Raw genomic sequence first — 21,985 nt, 5'->3', positions numbered from 1 at the left:
CGGCGTCTCCCAGGTTGTCCCGATTCCCCAAGAGGGATCTCTGTCGATGAAAAAGAAACGCTCCTTCCAGCCATGAATGGAGGAAGGAGCCTCCTTGACGAGGCCGCACCCTCGCCGCGCCGCAAAGCACCACCACCCTCTGTCCCGAGGGTGGCCGTTCAGGCCGTAGCATTCCCAAAAGACATTCAGGGTGGCGGGAACCTCGTGCATGCGGCAGAGAACCTGGAAGGCCGTCAGGGTACGCCATGAGTTCGGCACCAGTTGCGTCGGCGCCACTCTTAAACCTCGAAGCACCTGCACGACTAAGTCCGAGGGGGGAAAGCGGAACCCAGCCCGAAGGATGTCCTCATTGATGGCGACCTTCCCTGGAGGAGGATGGGACATCCTCTCCTTAGGCCCCGGGAGCGTAACGTTGCAGGCTTCGGGAAGGTGGTACCGGGCCACGAACCTATCTAGGTCTTCGGGGACCAGCTCCGACTGAATGCGGTCCGCTCTTACTTCGTCCATCCCTAACGGCCAGAGAATCTACGGTCAGGACGGGGTCAAGAGGGGAGTAGGGACCGGAACGACTGGGGTACACTAATACGAAAGGAGAAAGTACGGAGAGCCCTAAATTGAAGAATGGGGCAACTCACCGGAAGGGAAGGAAGAACGACTCCGAGAGCGTCAAAAGAGGAGCGAACGAACAGTCCGACAGCAACGGCAGCAGCACAAGGGAGAAACTCGAGGATGCCTGTGGAGAGAAAGGCGGACGGGGAGGGCCCCCGGTTAAATAGGCGGAAAGGCGGGTGACGCCTCGGTGACGCCAGAGGACGCCTGGCTGCCGAAGGATCGTTCGCGCCCCAAAGGCGAATCGACGCCATTAAGGAAGAATGTCCGCCGAAATCCGCAGACTGCCAGATCAGCGACAACCGCCATACGCCATAAAGAAGGCGGGGAGCTCGGAGCGCGCGCGCCTTTCCGAGGGATGGCGGCAATCTCGAAGCGTCACTCCCTTCACCCGTTCCCCTCCTGGTTCCAGGCTCGGAAGTGGGGGGCTACTGTTACGGGGGAACTTAGCCACCATGCCCCACGTGACCGGCACGCGCGCCCAGGAAGACTACGGCTGCCCCTTGATCCAGCAATCCGACCTCGGGTCGGATATCTTCGGCTCCGCAGCCCGACCCCGAGTCGGCTGCCCCTTGATCCAGCAATCCGACCTCGGGTCGGATATCTTCGGCTCCGCAGTCCGACCCCGAGTCGGCTGCCCCTTGATCCAGCAATCCGACCTCGGGTCGGATATCTTCGGCTCCGCAGTCCGACCCCGAGTCGGTTGCCCCTTGATCCAGCAATCCGACCTCGGGTCGGCAATCTCTTGACAACAACAGACTGTTCCCCTGAGGCACGCCGCGGCCCCCTGCTCCACTACTCCCTGCAACGGCCGAATCCGGCGCTGCCCCACGATCCCCTGTAACAGCCGTACAAAGCGGAGCTCCACTACGCCCTGCCATGGCCGTACCCAGCGCTGCCCCACGACGCCCTGTAACGGCCACGTCGGTGGCAACCCCATCGTGCCACACGATGACCAATCCCCAGAAAAACCCCCCAGCCTGATATATATGGGGCTGGGGGGAAGGGGGAGGGTAAGAAAGATTTTCCAGAGTATCATCTTACCTGCTACCTCTCCTTCTCCTTCTCCTTCTCCTTCTCCTTCGATCTCCCCTGACTTGATCGTCGGAGGGCCCCCACTACCCTGGTGGTGGTGCGAGGCTTGCTTGCAGGTTTCCCGGCGGAGGGCGGAGCGCAACCAAAGCAATTCAAAGGGAATCCCGTTCACACCGCTGTGCCAATCGTTCTCGGTTTGGACCCCAGCAAGATAAATATATGATTGACGTGGTTGATCTACCAATTATTTAAAAAGTTATAAACCACGTCACTTCATTTTGGGCCTCCTGCATTTAGTGATGGAGTGATTGCGACATATAACCTAGTGATATTGACTAAACTGAGAAGACTGACCGCAGAATCGTTAACACTCATATAATGTTTTCTAATGTGATGCTTTGTTGTTTTATAAATAAAATAGCTAAAGTTAGGCACTCAATTTGCTTGCTTCCCCTAAATACGTTTAAATAAGACTTGGGTCAGAGAATACTAAACCATGTTTAGCGAGTATTTTGGTCCTTCGAGAAACTAGCGCTCAACTTTTAGAGAATTTTTTACCAAACAGTAAATATTTTTTTATAAAAATTTTACTTTAAACAATTATACTTTCGAAAGCTTTGCTACTAACAGCTATATTAAATGGGGTCTAAATATCTTACATTCACTTTGGATGATTAGGCTGTTGATACCTTTTTTTAATGCATTCATGGACAATAATTTCTTTTTAATTTATGGCTGCCTACAGATTAAAAAAAAAAACAACACATATGCTGTGAGTACGATATAAAAGAGTCGTAATTTCGGACTCACTCCACCTACCATTGAAGACTTCGAGATCACTACCGCCAATCACTGATTGAAAGCTCCCTTCCCAATCCCGGCTATCTGATTCACGTAAACAGTTTCCTACCCCATATGAATTTGATTTTAGTGCTGGGCTGCGCGCCATGACCACCTTTCGTTGGAAAGTGATCGTAATTAGATCATTGATGGAGATGGCAAGCAGAGAGGGTGAGCAATGGAGGACAAGGCTTGGGGCCACTGGTTTTAAAGCTACTGTCTACTTCTCTAGAAAGGGTGGAACATTCAAAGGAGTAGCACTTACCAACAACCACGGAATTAAGGGTGAGTGTAACCTGGGGCAATATCTTATGACACTAGAATTATTAGAAAGAAGAAGGTGATTTCTTAAGAAAAGAATGAATGCATAAAATTCAAGAAAAGGAGGTAATGATCGCAGAGGATATGGATAATGGTGGGAATTGGATCAAATGACGTTTTTCTTCCTTTGGACTGAGGATTGACAAAGAGGTTAGAGTACAAGTTCGTGTTTAGCATGCTTTTAATGATATAATGATACAAGAACCATGAGCTAGCATCTATCTTGTTGATCATATAGGTTAATGGAGTACCATATCTCTAAAACATAAACCACAATAAAATCAAATGTAAATATATGTTACCCTGCACAAGGACATCAGGGCAGCACTGCATGCTCACAATATAAGTGTTACCACTTACACTTAAAAACCATGTCTTAAAAGATAGTTCACAATTAATCCAATCACATGTTCTTGCCAAATGTGCAGCATATAAGGAACTGGCCTAGATCACAACTAATCACTGCAAAACATTCCAAGCCTGATTTCATCTAGAGATGGGCACTGGGCCGGGCCGCCCACGGCCCGGCACGGCACGGCACGAAGTGCCGGGCCGTGCCTGGCACGGCCCCTTTGATAGGGCCGTGCTGGGCTAGAGGTTCCTGGCCAGCGGGCCGTGCCAGGCACGGCCCGCTTCGGGCCTGGGCCGGCACGGCCCGGTCTAGGCCCGCGGGCCAAGCACGGCACGGCCCGCGGGCCAGCACGGCACGGCCCATAAGGGCCTGGGCCGGGCTGGCACGCGAGCCTGGCACGGTCCGGGCCTGGGCCCGGCTCGGCCCGATAAAATTTTTTTAATAAATTAATAAATATTGAACACTAAGAAATCTTGATTTATGAATATAAAGCCACCTTAATGGTGGGGGGTTTGGCATAGACCCCTACCAGTTTATTAATTTAAATCAAAATGGTACATGAAGAGAGGTTTGGACCTTGGTCTGACCTCTAGATTCTAGAATACAATAAGAAACTAAGAAAGGGCCGAGGTTTGGACCTTGGTCTGACCTCCAGAATACAATAAAAATGTACAATTATAAAAAATTAAGAAATCTTACTAATCATCAGTGATTCAGTGAATCAGTATTCACTCTTCAGTCTTCACTCTTCAGTCTTCAGTCTTCAGTCTTCAGTCTTCAGTAGTGTTTGTATCATCATCATCAGAGGATGTTGTATTATGTCCACCTTTATCTTGAAGTCTTGCCTCAGCATCCAGCCAATCATTGAAGCAGAGAAGCATCTCCACCGTTTCGCCCGTCATCCTACTTCTCTTTTCGTCAAGAACACGCCGACCTGCACTAAAAGCGGATTCCGATGCTACCGTGGACATCGGCACAGCTAAAATATCGCGTGCAATTGCAGACATAACAGGATATTGATTTCTAACACTCTTCCACCAAGATAATACATCTAGATTCTCTATTTGATTTTCATCATATGCAGACTGAAGATCATTTCGTAAATAAAATTCTAGTTCACTACTTAAAGATGAAGAAGATGAAGAGGAACTTGAAGCATGTGTGTGTCTTCTCTGTGCAATGAATGAAAAAATAGATGACGAACGAGAACTACTAGAAGGAGGAATAGAGGTTTGTATTTGTGTTCTAGATCCACGAATTTTTTCATCATATATAGCATAAATATCATAAAGAAGTTGTCTTACCTCATCTTTAGCAGATTCAGCATCTTGATTCATATTTTCAGCGTATGCATCAAGTAAAATTAGCACGCCATTTAATTTAACTCTAGGATCAAATACAGCAGCTAAGTTATGCATAGGACATATCCTGTCCCAATACTCATTCCATTTAGATTCCATTAGGTGAATAATAGGCATTAAAACATCATCATATCTATGTTCTGCAAATTTTTGACTAATTATATATGCTTGTTGTAAAAATGAACATGAAGTAGGGTAATAAATACCAGAAAGAACATTGGTAGCATTATAAAAACTAAGCAAAAAATCTTCCAAAATTTTTCCTTTATTCCAATCAGTTTCAGTCAATGTAAATCCTAATCCACGATCATTAATATATGCACTTAATAAATTTTTATATGGGTATGCATCATGTATCATGCTATATGTGGAGTTCCAACGAGTAATTACATCAAGTTTAAATTTTTTAAAACGTTTACCATGATTTATGCATAATTCCTTAAATTCTTGAAGTCTTGATCTAGAAGCATGAATAAAAGAAACTGCATTTCTAATTTTTGAAATCACATCTTGAATCATGCCCATGCCAGCTTGAACAGAAAGATTTAAGATATGACATGCACATCTAATATGCAGTAAATTTCCATCTAATATGGGATGCAATGAGTCTTTTAATAATACAACAGCAGAATTATTATTAGATGCATTATCAAAAGTAATAGACATAATTTTATCATTAATATTATATGAACATGCAGTTTGATAAATTATATTTGAAATTTGTTGCCCAGAATGTGGAAAATCAAAAGCACGAAAAGCAAGAATACGTTTATTTAATTGCCAATCATTATCAATATAATGAGCAGTAATGGCAATAAAACAATTACTACCTACAGATGCTGACCAAATATCAGAAGTTAATGAAATTTTTACATTTAAAGTAGAAAGTGTTTCAATTAAATTTTGTTTTATTGCTAAAAAATTGGTCATAGCTACTCTTCTAAATGTACGCCTACTAGTTCTTTTGTAAGCAGGTTGTAGGTTTAATTGAACATATTCTTCAAAATTAAAAGATTCACATAAACTAAAAGGTAATTCATCCTTAACTATCCATTTTACAAGTGCTTTTCTTTGATTTTCATGATTATATGCAAAATTACCTACAAGTAATCCCCCTTGTATATTAAGGCTACTTTGAGTTTGAGCATGAGAATCATGCATCCTATGACTCTCTTGATGTCTTTTTAAATGCCCTGTTCCCCCACTACTACTACAACTATAAAGTTTGGCACATTTTTTACATTTAGCTTTCCAGACTCCTTCAACCATAACTCTATCAAATTCATTCCATACAGTACTAGTCCTCTTACGAGAAGAGGTTTGACCTTCACTCGGTTCACCAGTTCTAGAGGAACTAGGAACAGGGGGTTGGGGATTAGTTTCTTCTCCCTCAGAAACAGGAATGCCAAACTGACTTTCCTCAAAAGATGACATATCTATGATTAATTCAAAAAATAAAAACTAACCGCAAGGAGGAATTGAGTAGAGGGTCGGAGGGCAGAGGCAGAGCCGAGATTCCGAGCTTCCTCTTGTGCTCTCAACAGAAGCGACCTTCTCTTCTCAACAGGAACCTCCTCTTGTGTAGCACTTGAACAAACTAAAAATTAAATTGCTAGAAGAGCACTTTAGAGGAGAGAAATAATAGCAGTAGAGAAGGAGAGAATGAGAGGTTTGGTGTGGTGAGAATGAGGGAGGAATGGGCTATTTATAGAAGCCCAAAAAATTTTTTCCCCAAAATACCCCTCCATTCAGCCGTTATTGGACTGTTGGGAGGGGTAAAATCGACTTTTTCCCGAAAATAGCCGTTGGAAACGGCTATTTTCCCTCCCCCTCTCCAGACGGGCCGTGCCAGGCACGGCCCGTCTGGAGCCGTTACGGGCCGTGCCTGCGCCCGTTACGGGCCGTGCCTGGCACGGCCCGTGCCGTGCCGTGCCCGGCCCGGCCCACCAATAGAGGGGCCGGGGGCCGGGCCGGGCCGGGCTGGCCTTCCGTGCCTCACGGGCCGTGCCAGGCACGGCCCATTTCATAAGCGGGCCGTGCAGGCACGGCCCGCTTAGAATTTGGGCCCGGGGGGCCTGGGCCGGGCCGGCCCGGCACGGCCCGTTGCCCAACTCTAATTTCATCTCAATTTTATTGATCTTGACTTCATCTACAGAGTTACACTTTTCGCCACCTTAATTGCTTGCATGCTAAGGTGTCATTTCCCCCTTGACGCCAGCCAATGAGCGGTCCCTTCAGGATTACGTCAGGAGCTCAAACTCCATCCACGGTTCGGCTCCACTCGACCACTCGGCTGGATGTCGGCTGGAACCCAGCCTAACGGCATATTCCTGACGCCGTCTTCGATCCCCGGCGTGCGCGCGCCCGTACCCCTCTCGCTACGACGTACACGTGTCGATCGGTTATTGCCTCGCTCCGGGAGACGTGGCGGGAACAGATTCGCCGACTATCCGACGTGGCGATCCGGACTTCCGAGCGGAAGCGTTTGCGTCCGCGTCTCCGCCACGGCGACCCGTAACGCGACAAACGAGGGCGTGGAATGGTAGGGCGGCACACGTGTCGCCTTTTGATCGGCTGAAACGAGTAACCCTATCTTAACGCGACGCCACTAAAAGTTTCTATGACGTGGGCTCATCCTGTCCATTCGTGTGCGGCATTTTTGAACGGTTGAGATGTGAGGATAGGAATTTGGACGGTTAATTTAGCTTTTGCATTGAAATAAGTACATGGAGTGCGCGCGACGTCAAGGCCGCGGGTCGTCGGCGTCAGAAGCGACGAAGGCGAACAAGGGGTGGTTCTATATACACCCCCCCTATTGCTCAGGACACCCCCCAAAAATTAAAAAAAAATTAAATACTCTCTACACCCCCCATTTGCTAAGGACACCCCTAAAAAATTAAAAATTTCTAAATTACCCCCCACCCTCCCCACCCCCTCACCTAAATTGCTCTCTACACCCCCCAAACCCCCTCCACCCCGCTCTTCCCCTCCAAAACACCTCGCCAACGCCCAAAACCCCCCCGTTCCCCCTTCTCCCTCTCGTCGCCGGCATTCTCCCGATCTCCGACCACCTCGCCGGCTTCTTCCGGAACCACCTCGCCGGCTTCTCCCGAAATTTTTTTTTTTCACGGTTCGTGCTCCGTTCGGCACTGGATCGCCGAACAAAAGGCTTCTGTTCGGCTGAACAGTGCCGGACAGAAGCCTTCTGTTCGGCACTGTGCAGCCGAACAGATCTGTTCGGTTGAGGGTTGCCGAACAGAAGGCTTCTGTTCGGCACTGTTCAGCCGAACAGAAGCCTTTTGTTCGGCGATCCAGTGCCGAACGGAGCACGAACCGTGAAAAAAAAAAAATTCGGGAGAAGCCGGCGAGGTGATTCCGGGAGAAGCCGGCGAGGTGGTCGGAGATCGGGAGAATGCCGGCGACGAGAGGGAGAAGGGGGAACGGGGGAGGACGGGTTTAAGGAGGGTTTGAGGGGTGTTTTTTTTTTTTCTTTTCAAAACGAAACGGAGGAGGAGGAAGGGGGGTGTATGAGAAAATTTCAAGGGCAATATGGTAATTACACTAAAGGTTAGTTTGGGTATTTTCTTTTTGGTTTTTGGGGGGTGTCCTGAGCAATAGGGGGGGTGTATATAGAACTACCCGCGAACAAGTTGTCCGATGACGAAAACGCCCTTGACTGATTTAACATGTGACGGCTGTGTCCTTCATATTTTCGGCGATTATTACGGATCGGGTATCCGTCAGAGAGAGGCTTGAGCACGAGAGGCGACTTTTTTCGATGTGAAATTTATACGCTCCATGGCTTCCTTTGATTATAAGTGAGCTTCATTTTTTTTCTCTTTCTTTATATATATATATATATATATATATGCGCACGGGTGTGTGTGCACGTGCGTGCTTGTGCTTGTGCGTGTACGTGTGTGCGTCGACAAATCTCACCTATGTCACAGTGGACAAATGAATGAATGATACAAAATTTGCTGCTCATCCATGGGGTGATTATGTTCCCCTCTTCATTTAACAGCACAATTTGGCAGTTAGTCAATAAGATAAAGCTTGTTTTCTTTCACCATATCAGACTAAAGTTTGAATTATTCTATATAATGGACACCTAAGAGCATGGCTGTGGCTTCTCCTTGCAAAAATAAATCATGTTGCCGAGATTCATGGCTGCTTTCGTCCTTTCATCAGAGGATCTAGGAGGAACAAGTAAATACAGAGCAATAGCCGCTGTCGTGTCACTACAAAGCTAACTCCAAGTCCACCCAGTTTTTATATTTAGATATTTCCAAGGCTTCAAACCAATAAGTGGGATCTAATCATTGCTAAAGTTTGACATTCCGAGGCAACTTGGCATTTTAAAATTAATGAAACGTTGCCATCAAGTGTAGGTGGGCATTTGTGGGTTGTGCACCCTATATTTTTAGTTAGCAATACAGCATCAAAGAAACCAAGCATCGGTTTTCATATATATAAATAAAAAGAATTCATACTCTGTCAATGGAGGTTTGGACTTCAGAAACATGGGAGGCATAAATATTCTTAACATACAGAGACTGAAGTTGAATGAACTTGTTACTTATTTAAACAATTAAGTAGCTTTCAATTTACCCATTCATTTCATGCTTCTACTTGAAATTCCATCATGCGACTCTAAAGTGATGTTACCTACCGCAATAGCATAAAAAACAATCTCAATCTAAAGTTTGTTCTATTCGTAGCATGACGAAGTCTTCGATGTATAATTTAGTGGGCTCCTCAAAGTATCATTAAATTAGAACCAGTTAATCAACTTGGCCTCAGGTCTTGCCTTTAGCATTACATTACTCAGATGTAGAGAACCAAGGGGGAGAAAAGGTCATGGGACAGGGACTTGTCTGGGCTACTGCCTTCAAGTGACTTCAGCGCTTTTAGATTATTTTTTGAGCAGTTCTTAAGGCTGGTGGCAGGTGAGGATTTCTTCTTCATGCAAAGGTGGAAGAAAAGGTTCCTTTTCGTTATATCATTATTTTAAGAAGCCTCAGATTCAGTAAATGATCTTTCAGTGATTTAAGAAGTATGAAAGTTATCAGCTCATAGCTCTTAGGAGAAGAAAATAGTGGAGGATGACAACATTTTGGGCCTAAAACTTTATGCACCAATTGCACCCTTTGCTTATCCCAAAAAGAAAGATCACCCCACTAACTAATTATATGAATCTGCGATATTAACTTGATGGTCCAACATGAGGATCACTTGGTCAAATCAGATGATTTACATTACTGGTATGAACAATTCTGGGTCACTACATTTTTCGGTGTCGACAATTCAGCTGAGAACTTCGGCGAACCAAATCAAAAGCTAGGACAAGTTTCTTGGTGTAATATTGGTGATCCAACCAGGTTTCTGAACCCACCCCACAGGAAGAATCCTCAAATGTATATCATGTGTATCTATATAGTTATTTACTTTTCCTTCTTTGCAAACACACTTTGTTTAGCTATCTTTATATCTATTGATATAATACTTAAATTTCAATTGTTTACTACTAAAATTTTCTACTTGAATATATTTTTGTATTCTGCAACTACTTGTAAATTAACTCGTCCATGCCACTATATATAATCAGATTGTTGGGAGTCCCAGAGATTCAGGCTTTCGAGATTTCGAACACCATACAGAATTTCCTGCTCCTCTCTCCACTCCAGTGCTCTTGAAAACTACTTATTTTTTCAACCAATCGCAGGTAAAAGTAGTCTGGTGTCATAGTATAGGGATCTAGCAAACATTTGGAGTCTCTTTAGATCTGTAAAATATGGCTATCAAAAACTCTATTCCATCAAAAGAAACTGGGCCTATCTTGTTGCTCGTCACCTCCCATGCAGGCCAGGAAAGAACCAAACTAAATCCTAACATTTAATCCTCAGCTTGGATTCGTATAAAATTTCCCTTTCCAAGGTGACCCACAATCATGGGATGACATCTTAGTTACCATTCCAGCTAGATTTACCAAAAAGAAAGATGGAAAAACAAATTGCGAAAAAGAAAAATTAGAACAAAAGGGAGGTGAAGAGTATTCAACATTAAACTGAAACTTTGTTATTTTGAACTTCGAAAGTTTGTTATTACAAGAGAACAAACATTTCATATTTGAAGACATATTATAAGAGCAAAGACCATGTATGGCTATACATCATCAGGTAGCGATATTAGATGTTCGATAACATCAATCTCTTGACTAGACATTACAAGCATTGCCTACTAGCTAAAATCGAAGGTACAACTACGATATAGGTGGTTGACGATGAGCTACACATAAAACTTAAATCATCCTAGATAATGGTTGTCTCAGCTGCTGCCAGATTTCTCACTATGGAGTGAGGGAATCATTTTTAAAATGAAGGTAAAATTATGAAATTAAAACTCGATCTCATCCTATTAGTATTCTAAAATGTTGCTATGTCAAGAAAAAAATGTGGGCTTTTAGGAGAGGGGTGTAAATTTATGACAAGGTGAATTCAAACAACATTGATCAGTAGCCATAAGCTCATAAATATTTTGTTGTACGTAAACTTTTTGCATCATGCCTACATTGGGTGGCTCTGTTTCTCTTCAGTGTCTTCTTCAACTGACCGAAGAAAAGAAAGCAAGCAAATCACACATAGAGAGCCATCCTCCAACAAATCTAATAATTTCCGAATACAATGGTCAAATCATCCAAAATATGCCTCAGTTTCACCATAAAAAAAAAAAAAATAAAACATAGATAATACCGACTTGTTAACTTGATGATGGAGGAAAGTGCAACAGAAGACACTAAAAGGGCATTTAGAAGGAATATGATGGAATAAGTTCTTTATTCAACCTCTATTCCATTGACCAAACATGATAATTTTCTTTGTGTTGAGTCAATGTACATTGAAACATTAAACTTGATGATAATTTTTCAGGTAGGGCTAACAAAAATTGACTCGACTAAAAAATCTAGCCCAATCCAACCTTATTTAGATCAAGTGGAAGTTAGGGCTTTTTCAACTCCAGATTTTAGATGGGCCGGAAATGATTGAACTAGTTATAGGGATAGTGTTTCTATTTGGATTAATACAGCTTAGAAAAGGATCGTGCCACACCTTAAGCAAGAATCTTACAAGTGGTTGATCTTTTTAATTACTGCTGGTTGTTCATTTGATCTTGGAAACAAGTCACCAAGTTATCGAGATTGAATTTGACATATTAGATGCGCTCACTCAAGGATCAACCTTTACAAATTAGATGATGCTGTGGGTTAAAGGGGTCAAATTGTATCATAAAGGTCAATTTATAGATGGGTATTGTAAAAAGGATCCCGACCTAACATTGGGTCAAGCATGGGCCAAGGTTTTATCTATTGCTATCTTTAGCTGGCTATGGCCTGGACCTAAGCCAACCCGATCGGCTGCCACCCTACCTCCTCTTAAGAGACCATGCTCGTTTAAAATACGGTCATGATTGAACGATGCGTCCATCTACAAGGCCAAATACACATCACGTTTCATGAGTAATTAAAAATATAGAACTTATTCATACACTCGATCCCAACCATCAATATGATGAGATCCCGAGTGCCCAGCGTACCACGGGATCACCCCGCCCTGCGATTCTCAGAAATCTAATCAGACGCACGATGATCCTTATCATAACCGTTTCGATCATCAATCGCGAGCCATCCATAAAATCAGGCGGTCCAATAGCACGAGATCGGAGGGCACGCGCGGCTTCCACATATATGAACGAACTGGAACCTTGAGAGCCAGATACAGCTGCGGCGCCTTGCGAAGCCAGGACAGGGCGAACGATTTAACTCCCGGTTCCCTCTCCGACTCTCTCGCCCCTGTTCACAATAACAAAGCCAACGGAGCGAGGGACCCCAAAAAACCCTAACAAGGTTTGCCCTTCTCCCTAGAATCTATACCAAGTTAGCGTTTTGATTCCTCTCCTAGGGATGATTTTAGGGTTTGGAGCATCTTGTTTGTTATTATAATTCCTTTTCGGAAGATCAACTCGTTTCTTGCTCGGTATCTGGGGATCCCCCCCTCCCTTTTTTGGTTTTTAGCTGCAGTCCTCTATTCTAGAGGACTGGGCATGATCTTTTGATTGTTTTTTCTTTCGATTCTATTATCTATTAGTTGTAATTTCTTTCATTCATGGCTGAAACTGAAGTTATGCGTCGTTGATGCGATGAAAGGTTCATAATTAATTTTCCTGGGCCTCCAATTTGTTGTTTTGATGGCGCTGGTTAAATTTCCTGTCTTTCATTGCGAGTATTTGTATTGATAGCTCGGTGTTGATAAAAAGTCATATGTTTGGAATCTGTGATGCAAGATAAAATTCCGTTCTTTGCTGCCACCGATTCTTGTTCTATATACTCGGAGAAAATGTGCATTAATTTTTTTATTTTCTGTTATTCTTAATGTGCAGAGTTATCTCTACAAACTGTAGCTTAATACCAATAACTGTTATAACACCACCGGTGATGCAATAAATTTCCTGAAGATTAGAGAAGGTTGCAATGTATGCAAGGAGAGTAAAGTTTAGGGGCCAGAACTGGTATTCTTTATCCCAACAGGCAGGATCTTTATTTAGGTTGATCAGAAGGGATATTTCACAATCCTCTTCTAGTAGAAGTATCTACCATACAGGCCAATCACTAAAAGATAGTGTTATTAGGAAGTTCAGCTCAGTTCCACCTTCCCTGCCGGTTGGTAGTGATTTAGGCATTTGTAGGAGGTACCCTGCATCCTTTTCATATGGACTGTGTCGATTTTATAGCTCCAAAGGTGATGGGAGTAATGCCAGTGGGGACAAACATGTGCCGGTTAAAGATGCCACCAACTTTGATAAAGGGAAGACTAGGAAAGAAGAGGTTTTAGCTGATTCAAAGCACTGCAATGAGCATGCTCGGCTTGGGGAACACGATCAGCAGGAGTGGCTGAATAGCGAGAGATCGTCCATTGATAGTAAAAAGAGAGAATCCCCTTTTCTAACCAAGCGAGAGAGGTTCAAAAATGAATTCTTGCGAAGGGTGATTCCATGGGAGAAGATCACAGTTTCATGGAGGACCTTTCCTTATTATATCCAGTAAGTTCATTTTATTCTCTCTTTTCTTATAGCTAGACTATAATGTTCTTTGCTGTAACTTATTCCCTTCTTTCTTGCTTCTAGTGAACACACAAAAAATTTGTTGGTGGAATGTGCTTCCTCCCATTTGAAGCACAAGAGTTTCACATCATCTTATGGTGCTCGGCTTACCTCTTCAACTGGGAGAATTTTGCTTCAGAGTATCTCAGGTCGTTTGTGGTTCCTTTATTACTTGTCAATTCCTTTCGCTAAAATATGTCATTCAAGTTGGGTAAATACTCTATTTCTTGCTATTCATAGGAACCGAGCTTTACCGGGAAAGATTGGTGAGAGCTTTGGCTCAGGAATTACAAGTCCCCTTGCTGGTTCTAGACAGCAGTGTTCTTGCTCCATACGTAAGTGCAGCACATATTACCCCTTGGTTTCCATGTTTGATATTTGACCTGGTTATGATCTCTTTCATTAACTTATTAAAGGCATTTGCTTGTTATTGTTAATTATCTGCTGCAGGATTTTGGTCAAGAATGTGCATCAGAAAGTGAAACGGATGATGAGAATGTGGAATCAGGAGAAGAATGTACATCAGAGTCAGATGTTGAAGATGATGGAAACAATGAAGAAGAATGGGCAAGCAGCAATGAAGCCAAATCTGGTGAAAGCGAGGATGATGTTGATGATGTGCAAGCATCTGCTGAGGCCATCAAGAAGCTTGTACCATACAGTCTAGAAGAGTTTGCAAAGGTAAAAACGATAGAATTATTATCATTATAATTCCTTTGCTGGAGCAGGTGCTTCAGTGATGATTTCTTTTGAAAGTTTGTGCATTAACTCTGTGTGTCTATATGTATGCATGTGTTTATGTGTATGAATGAATCTATGTAACTGCGTATTGTGTAGCCTGTTCTCACCTAACAGTTTAGTTTCTTCTATTCATAGTCATCAAGATTGTTTCTTTTACGCGAGAATTTCAAACTAAGCATGGTTTAATTATTCTGGACTAATGGTATCTTTGTGGAGAGGGAAACAAAGGATGACATGGTTTTGCAGAGGGAGGGATAGAATGATGCTTCAAGAATGGGTGTTATTGTAATACATAGTTGAAAGAACAAGGAAGAGAAATGGAATGGTCAAGCACCACTCTCATGTGAAACAAAAGACATGACTACTGTACCATATTTTCATTCTTTTATGAAGTTAGGCCAACACTGACCTGATATGTTTGTTAATTCTAAAATATTGAACTTTACTGTTTCTATTACATTTATAATTTTCCTTGATCAACAGGATACATTCTATAATGTTTGTAGGGAAACACATGCCGTTTAAATGCTAGAAGCATGGTTTTTGGTAACATAAGGTGGTCTTTTATGTGGTTTCATCATAGAGCATACCTTTTTGTGTGCTCTCTAAAGGGGCTTCGCCTCAATACACGTGGGGCCTTGGGGTGGGCTTTGCCTGCGCCTTGCGCCTAGGCTCAACCTTAAATGAGATCTTGATCCAATCTGACCGTCCAAGCAAATGAATTGGATTTGAGTTCAGAACTGAAAACTACTGCCTGTATGGCTTGGATCTTGTCAAATAGGATCTGGACCTGATCCAACCCACTTGCAGCCCAAAGCGAGGACAAAGGTTGTTGGTTGTTGTCATTGTCAATTTGATGAACCTGCATGTAATTTATTTGTTTATTTTAGTAGGTAGTTTGATTGATGTTCAGTGAATCGTGGACAAAGGCCAGACTTGAACTTGAGAACCATGAGGGTATGATATGTTGATTGGTGCAATATTTTCTTTGCTATTTTTATATTGATGTTGACCTGGTTTGTTGTACTGATGTTGGGTATTGTGCCGTTACCTTATTGGTACTATATTGCATGCCTCCTATACCGAGGTAGTGTTGGAGACCCTTTCCTTTTGCCCAACTATGTACCCAGTGTAATGTACCCAGTGTAAGCCGATTTGGCTCCTGCGCCATATTGAACCTCACTAGTGTACCCATATCTTTGTGATAATGGCATGGTATGCCACAATGGTCTATCGTACTGTTTGGTACGGGGCATATCGTACCGCTTGGTACGGGGCGTATTGTACCGTATCGGAAGAAAACCGGTACGAAACTTAGCTTCAAGTTGGTACAAGCCCGTACCGCCCCATACCGACCTGTATGGCTGTATCGAGGTATACTGAGGTGCGTACCATCCCGTACCGAAGCGTACCGTCTCGTACCGAAGCGTATTGACCCATATCGAGGCATACCGAGATAAAAATTGAGAAAAATGGTTAGAGAACTATTTCAGTATAGAGGCGTACCGTACTAATAAGGTATCGATATGGTATCCGGCACCGAGATTGCGGATCTTGGTATGCCATGTACTGGATGGTGCGGTGAACCATGGATTTCGATCAAACTATATTATTTAAGATATTTACTAAGAACCACAAGTTTACGAGCAATAGTAAAATAGAACATCAGGCAAATTGACTTATCAATGTGACTTCAGTCTTATTGATTTATTTTGATTTGGAAACGGATTAAAGTTAATAGTGGGGTTATCTTTAAAGGGACTCCTTTATGCTTTTTGCTGAGTGGACTTTGGGGGATGCAATTGCATAATCTGTAAGTTAGGGGCTCCAAGGAACCTATTAGAGGAAATTAAATTAGGCAATGGGGCTAGGGGTGGTTGTGTACTGGTGGGCTGTTCTATCATGTTATCATGTGTATTTTTTAAGCTCTTCATTCATATCGCAATTGAACATGGGACCCCCAACTTCTGTATCCTTTTTGCACTATTAATAAAATATATTGGCCATTTAAGAATAAATTCATGATACAACTTGTTGAAATATCTGGTTATGATTTGGATTCTTACTTAACATTGTGTGGGAATCAAGACTTGGAGTTCAATTGAACTCTTCAACCATCATTGGTCTTTATAGTACCATTTCACTTTTCATAAGTTGAAGGTTTTTTGCATATATACCCTTGCAAATATGCCTTATTGCATGTTTATCCCCTCAAAAATCACTATTTGCATATATACTCCTCAATTCACCCTATTTTTGCAATAATGCCCCTTCCATTTGGGATATTGATGCAAAAGGTTAACAAAGTCATTTTATACTCAATATGGGAACACCATCAATCAAAAAATCTAATAGAAGGGGCACCGTTGCAAAAGTAGGGTGAATTAAAGGGTACATATGTAAATAGGAATTTTTGAAGGGCAAATATGTTCTAAGCTATATTTACAGGGATACACATGTAAAAATACCTAATTTTATTAGGTTAAGTGAGAATATGTTTTTGCTTCATGTTGTTTGAACTGTCTATATTTTATTGTTGTCCGCTATTGATTTAGCTTTATATTTTTGGCTGTGATATATTGCAGAGAGTTTCTGGAGAAGTTGAGGGTACCTCATCATCGACACAGACAGAGACTGCTGAGTCATCACAACAACCAAAAAGGCCTCTCAAAAAGGGTAACATGCTTGCTTACCTAGTTTTAGATATCTGTTATGCTCATGGTCGGTGGAACTGTCCCGAACCGGACGGCTCCGCCCGTTCTGAGCTGCACCGGTAGCTTACTAGTACGGTTTGGGCTGTAAAAACGGCACTCTGCCGGCACCGGAGAAGGAGAAGAGAGAGAGCGAGCGGGAGAGGGAGGGAGAAGGAGAGGCGGCATATGTCGGCAGAGGGCTGCGGGGGGCCGGCGTCCGCCGCCTCTCCTTCTCCCTCCCTCCTTCCCCCGCTCGCTCTCTCTTTCTCTTCTCCTTCTCCAGCTTTGGCAGCGTGCCCTCTCTCGGAACGGTGCCCGATACTGATTCCTCCGACCTTGGTTATGCTATTTCAGTAATTCGTGTGGAAATTAATCCTGTTTCATGGTTTGCTTTTGTTGCATTCATCTAATTGTAACTTAACTATCACTTAAGATTTGGTTCTCTTTTTGATGTATATATGCCTTTTCTGTTGGCGTTTCCTTTATGGTTATGTGCCAGAAAAAGGAACATGGCCTGAGCTATGAATTGCTTTGCCATGTAAGAGTGGGGATGAACAAAAAAGCCATATCACTCCTGGTTTTGCATGGTTTAGAACTTGAAATTGTATACTTTTTGCTGAATGATTTCTTTCTTATTGAAAATATAGCACCCTCAGGAGAATGTTGTTAAAGTTTGTAGTATTATTTAACATCGCATGCAATTAAATATATCTTTGTTGGATAGGGGCGGTGATGGATCAAGTCAGTTTAGGTTTGGGTCGGGACGAAGCAAGTTTAGGTCAAAAAATTTCCAACCCAAATCCAACCCATTTATAATCGGTTGGAAGATGTAAACCCATACTCGACCCATTTGTTTTCCATGAACCCGGATGCAGCTACCAAACCATTTTAATTTTTTCTTTAAGCGTCGGGTCAAAAAACTTGCAACCCAAATCCGACCAATTGTTAATTGGGTTGGAAAATGTAAAACCATACCTGATCTATTTATTGTACAACCACCAACCCGTTTAAATTTTTGTTTGTCAAATATATATATATATATATATATATATATATATATATATATATATATATAACTGAAGTTGAAGCAAAACATAGCATGCAAATATCACAAACAGAAAATATCATATTTTTATCATCATAAGCACAAAAAATTTAGAAATTTAGGATATATTACAATAAAAAAATAAATTAACAATGGACTAAAAAAAAAATGCTATAATAAGAATAAATTAGGTCATAATAATTTACTTGTTTTGTGGGCCACTAGCTTCATAGTTGCTATCGTGGCTAGTGTATCTTCATGCAAGTGATATAGTTATCTTTGCTAAACTTAAAAAAATCTGATATATTTCTGATATATATTGACTTAGGGGACCCACCAGATTTGGGAGCTAAACCCGAACCCATCCATTTATGAACGGGATGGTCTCAGGTTGACTCACTTCCAACTTGGATTTGAAAATGGCCAGCCAGAGCCTGTTTATTTTGGTTGGCTTCATGCAGGTTGGTGGGCTCGAGAAAGGTTTTGCCACCCCTAATGTTGGAGGGTGTTCTTTCATAGAAGACATAGGCTTAGATAGGAAGTAAAAGCAAAGTAGAATTCATACGAACCCAAATTGCTGGATTAGGGCTCGTTGTTTCTGCTTGGTGTAGTTTCTACTTGGTAGTAGACATTCAAGAAAGAAAAACAGTGTCCTTTTTATGGATTATGTTCTTTCTGCAAGTTGTCAAGTCATGAATTAGTAGTGCACCTGACTCCTGCCCAGCAGGAAAGACATTATCCTCATTAGATAGAACTGTTGATCTCTCTAAAGATGTAATGCCTTGAAGTTCCAATATGCTATCACGGAGGAATCTTGTTCTTGGTTTAACATATGATAGTGTGCCCCAGTTTACAATTATTTATAAGCTCAACTGATCTTATGCTGTTTCTATATGACAAAGTTCCAATTTATTGAAGTATCTGTGGGTGGTTTCTAGTTAGTCTCCATGATGGTGATTATACCTCAAACTGAAGTTTTTTGGTGATATTTAGCGAATGGATACTAATGCAGTTTTTTTATTGATATTATATTAATATTCAGTGCACTTATCATTTGCTGGTTCATGATTCTACTTATTGAGGTGGATTAAACAAATCGAGCACATTATGGTAGCATATATTTTACATAACATGTTTTATGTATATATCATGTATGTGATTTAACATGCTTTTACTTATTTCATGTGAACAATAGGATATATGATGGTTGCATACAAGTTAATATTTCGATTAGAGAGGGTTAGCTGGCACCTATCCTTTAGATGTCCTGGTAAATAAATGCACGAAATGTTCTGATTCTTGGTGGGGATGGTGCCGGGATCCTTTGTTAGTGTCATGAAGATTGCATATGTGCATCATCTTCATTACGATCAGGTTGCATGCCTCATTTGATAATTATGTTTTGGGGGATGTCGACCAGAATGATCTCCTGCCTTCAATTCCTTTCTTTGAGCTGGAAGAAAAATTTTTCCTTATCATTTTCTATGTGTTCTCAAACCATTCTATCCATTTTTCAGGGGACCGGGTGAAGTATGTTGGGGCCTCAGTGCATGTTGAAGCTGATCACAGGTAATTTGGTTTATCTTCTCTTAATCTTACCTCCAATTTATAGTGAAATGCAACATTTTGTTTCTTGATCTGGGCTATGTGAAATATTTTTGTGTTAAAAATCTTGATTCTATGTGGATATTCTAATTTTCAACCATCAATCATTATATTTACACCTGAACCTGAAATCTGTGTAATGTCGTGAACCTGAAATCTATGTAATGTCATTTTGATATGTGAAGTATGCCTTGGTTCTATAATAACAATCACTAATAAGTTAACAAATTTGTCATGAGCATGTATTGTGACTAGACCTTATTAGTTCACTATGATAATTGCTATTCAGGGAAAGTAGTGCACTTTAGAAGTTGATCACGTCCCCATCCTTACATCTGTCTAGGCCGTGTCTTATTGTGTCTCGATAAAAATAGGAAAGCATAAATGTCTACTGTTGATGGAGTATATAGAAGATTATACAAATAGCTATGTATGTGTTTTTCTACAATAATCTTTTCAACTTTGTCAAAACTTCTATTGGAACTCGAGTGGTAGGTGGTGGCTGTCCTGCCTAACGCAGGGTTAATGTGTAAGGAACAAAGATTCTTCTTTTGGATCATTGGTTACAGTTCCTCTTTTGCTTGAGGTTGCCTTGGCCAAGAATTTGCCATAATTTCTGAGTGTAAGCAACAGCTTAATGGTCTGATCATAAAAAATGCTCAATTTTTGTCGGATCACTTACTGCCATGTTCAAATTCAACATGTATGGGTGATAAAGGCTTGCTGGTTAAGGCTAAAGATAATACCTTACCGCAGGCCACTTAAAACCACAACCTTACACTGTGCTAATGTGTGTGTGTCTATATATATATATATATATCGAGAACTAGAACACAGTTTTTATGTTCTTTTGCATGACTACACGTGCACCGTTGGAGAGACCCCTTTGATATGTTTAATTTTGTTGCTGTATCCCTACATCTTTATAAAAAAATTATCATTCAAGAGGGGCAGGCCATTTGCATTCCTTGAATATTGATTTGGGAGGTATAGTCTTTCCTACTTGAGGCTATCTGATGAGAGCTGTTAACTTCTTATGAGAAACTGGTTAATTAATTTTATCCATAAGAAGGATATTTTAATTTGTTAGTTTTCCACTATGACTTTTGGGCCTATAAGTTGTGCTCCAGAGATGAAGTGTCGTTCCCTAGTTGCATGAGTTTTTGCGGGGATCTATATGACAAGTCTCTCTGCTTGCTTATTGGTCTTCTAGGTCCCATAGTAGAACAATCTCTTGCTGAAAGTTGCCTTGGCCAGAAATTGGACTCCTATACTTGGAGGGTTGACATCATGTTGGGAACTGGTCTTAAGAACTTGCTCAATTCTTTCATGAAGCATTCTTGAGTTGGAATTTTACTCCTTATTTGACCATATTTTTTAGGAAAAAATGGTTAAACCCTGAAAAAATCTGTACTATTATAATGAAAAGTACCTTGAGCCTCCACCCATGGTCTTCGAGTCTCCATTTAAGGTGAAATACTGCCAACTTTTTATCTCTAGCTGCTTTAAAAATAACCGAATTTAGTAGAAATACACCTCAGTCAGTTTAATCTTTGCTCAAGGGAGAGGAAAAAGATATGTGTTGCTAGCTTAAGAGTGCATTTATTAGGTTAGGGATCACACCCATGCTTTACTTCATGCTCATAACACGTGGCCAGCACTAGAGTTTAATCCCTTGAGTATTCATCATTGCATCATCACCATATGATGATTGAAGATGATCTTTCCTTATTTTTACTCGTTACTGGAAGCTGCAGCAAACTCTGCATGAGTTGCCATTCAAACTTTGATCCAATTTATACTGGAACTGACTATAAAGGGTCATTTCTGAGAGAGATTGCGATCCATGTGATTGGATTGGTGTGATTGTATAGTTTGGGGGAGCGACCAGAAACATCTTCCACCAGTTTTAGCTCACTGTATTTTCCACAATAGGAAGTGGATGATATTTGTTACTTGATGTTGGAATTGTTATTTTTAGAGTTGATTTTAGCAAATCAGAGGTTCTTCCATTATTCAATCAACAAGGCAAAATATGATAATGGAAGAGGAAAAGTGAGATGCACCTGCAGCTAGAAATTTACTTATTTCTGTAGTCAGTTAAACTACTTTTTCATGGCAAACTTTTTAAAAATATAAAGCATAAATGGTTGCATACTTGCATTAGTCTTTTTCTTATATTGTAACAAAGTTAATGCAGATTTTTGCTTGACTTTGCAATCGATTT

At 41.6% G+C, this 21,985-nt stretch overlaps 1 protein-coding gene across 2 annotated transcripts in view; it reads left to right on the top strand.

Moving 5' to 3' along the window:
* Window positions 1-12,196: 12,196 nt before the first annotated feature.
* LOC120111017 (uncharacterized) overlaps window positions 12,197-21,985 on the top strand; it is a 32,528-nt gene continuing 22,739 nt past the window's right edge. Inside the window, exons 1-7 of one of the 2 annotated variants that reach the window (XM_039127291.3) lie at window positions 12,197-12,421; window positions 12,955-13,614; window positions 13,699-13,823; window positions 13,915-14,009; window positions 14,125-14,355; window positions 17,001-17,091; window positions 19,671-19,722. In XM_039127291.3, coding sequence (XP_038983219.3) covers window positions 13,046-13,614; window positions 13,699-13,823; window positions 13,915-14,009; window positions 14,125-14,355; window positions 17,001-17,091; window positions 19,671-19,722 — 1,163 coding nt within the window. In that variant the 5' untranslated portion in view covers window positions 12,197-12,421; window positions 12,955-13,045. The remainder of the gene's footprint in view (window positions 12,422-12,954; window positions 13,615-13,698; window positions 13,824-13,914; window positions 14,010-14,124; window positions 14,356-17,000; window positions 17,092-19,670; window positions 19,723-21,985) is intronic. The other variant, XM_039127290.3, reaches the window with a different exon arrangement.

Source organism: Phoenix dactylifera, chromosome 7 (genome assembly GCF_051530095.1).
Source record: "Phoenix dactylifera cultivar Ajwa chromosome 7, Ajwa_hap1_PhDact_Kaust_v1.1, whole genome shotgun sequence".
In the NCBI taxonomy this organism is placed as follows: domain Eukaryota; kingdom Viridiplantae; phylum Streptophyta; class Magnoliopsida; order Arecales; family Arecaceae; genus Phoenix; species Phoenix dactylifera.
The sequence above is the reverse complement of the archived record's forward strand: the minus strand, read 5'-3'. Positions and strand labels throughout refer to the sequence as shown.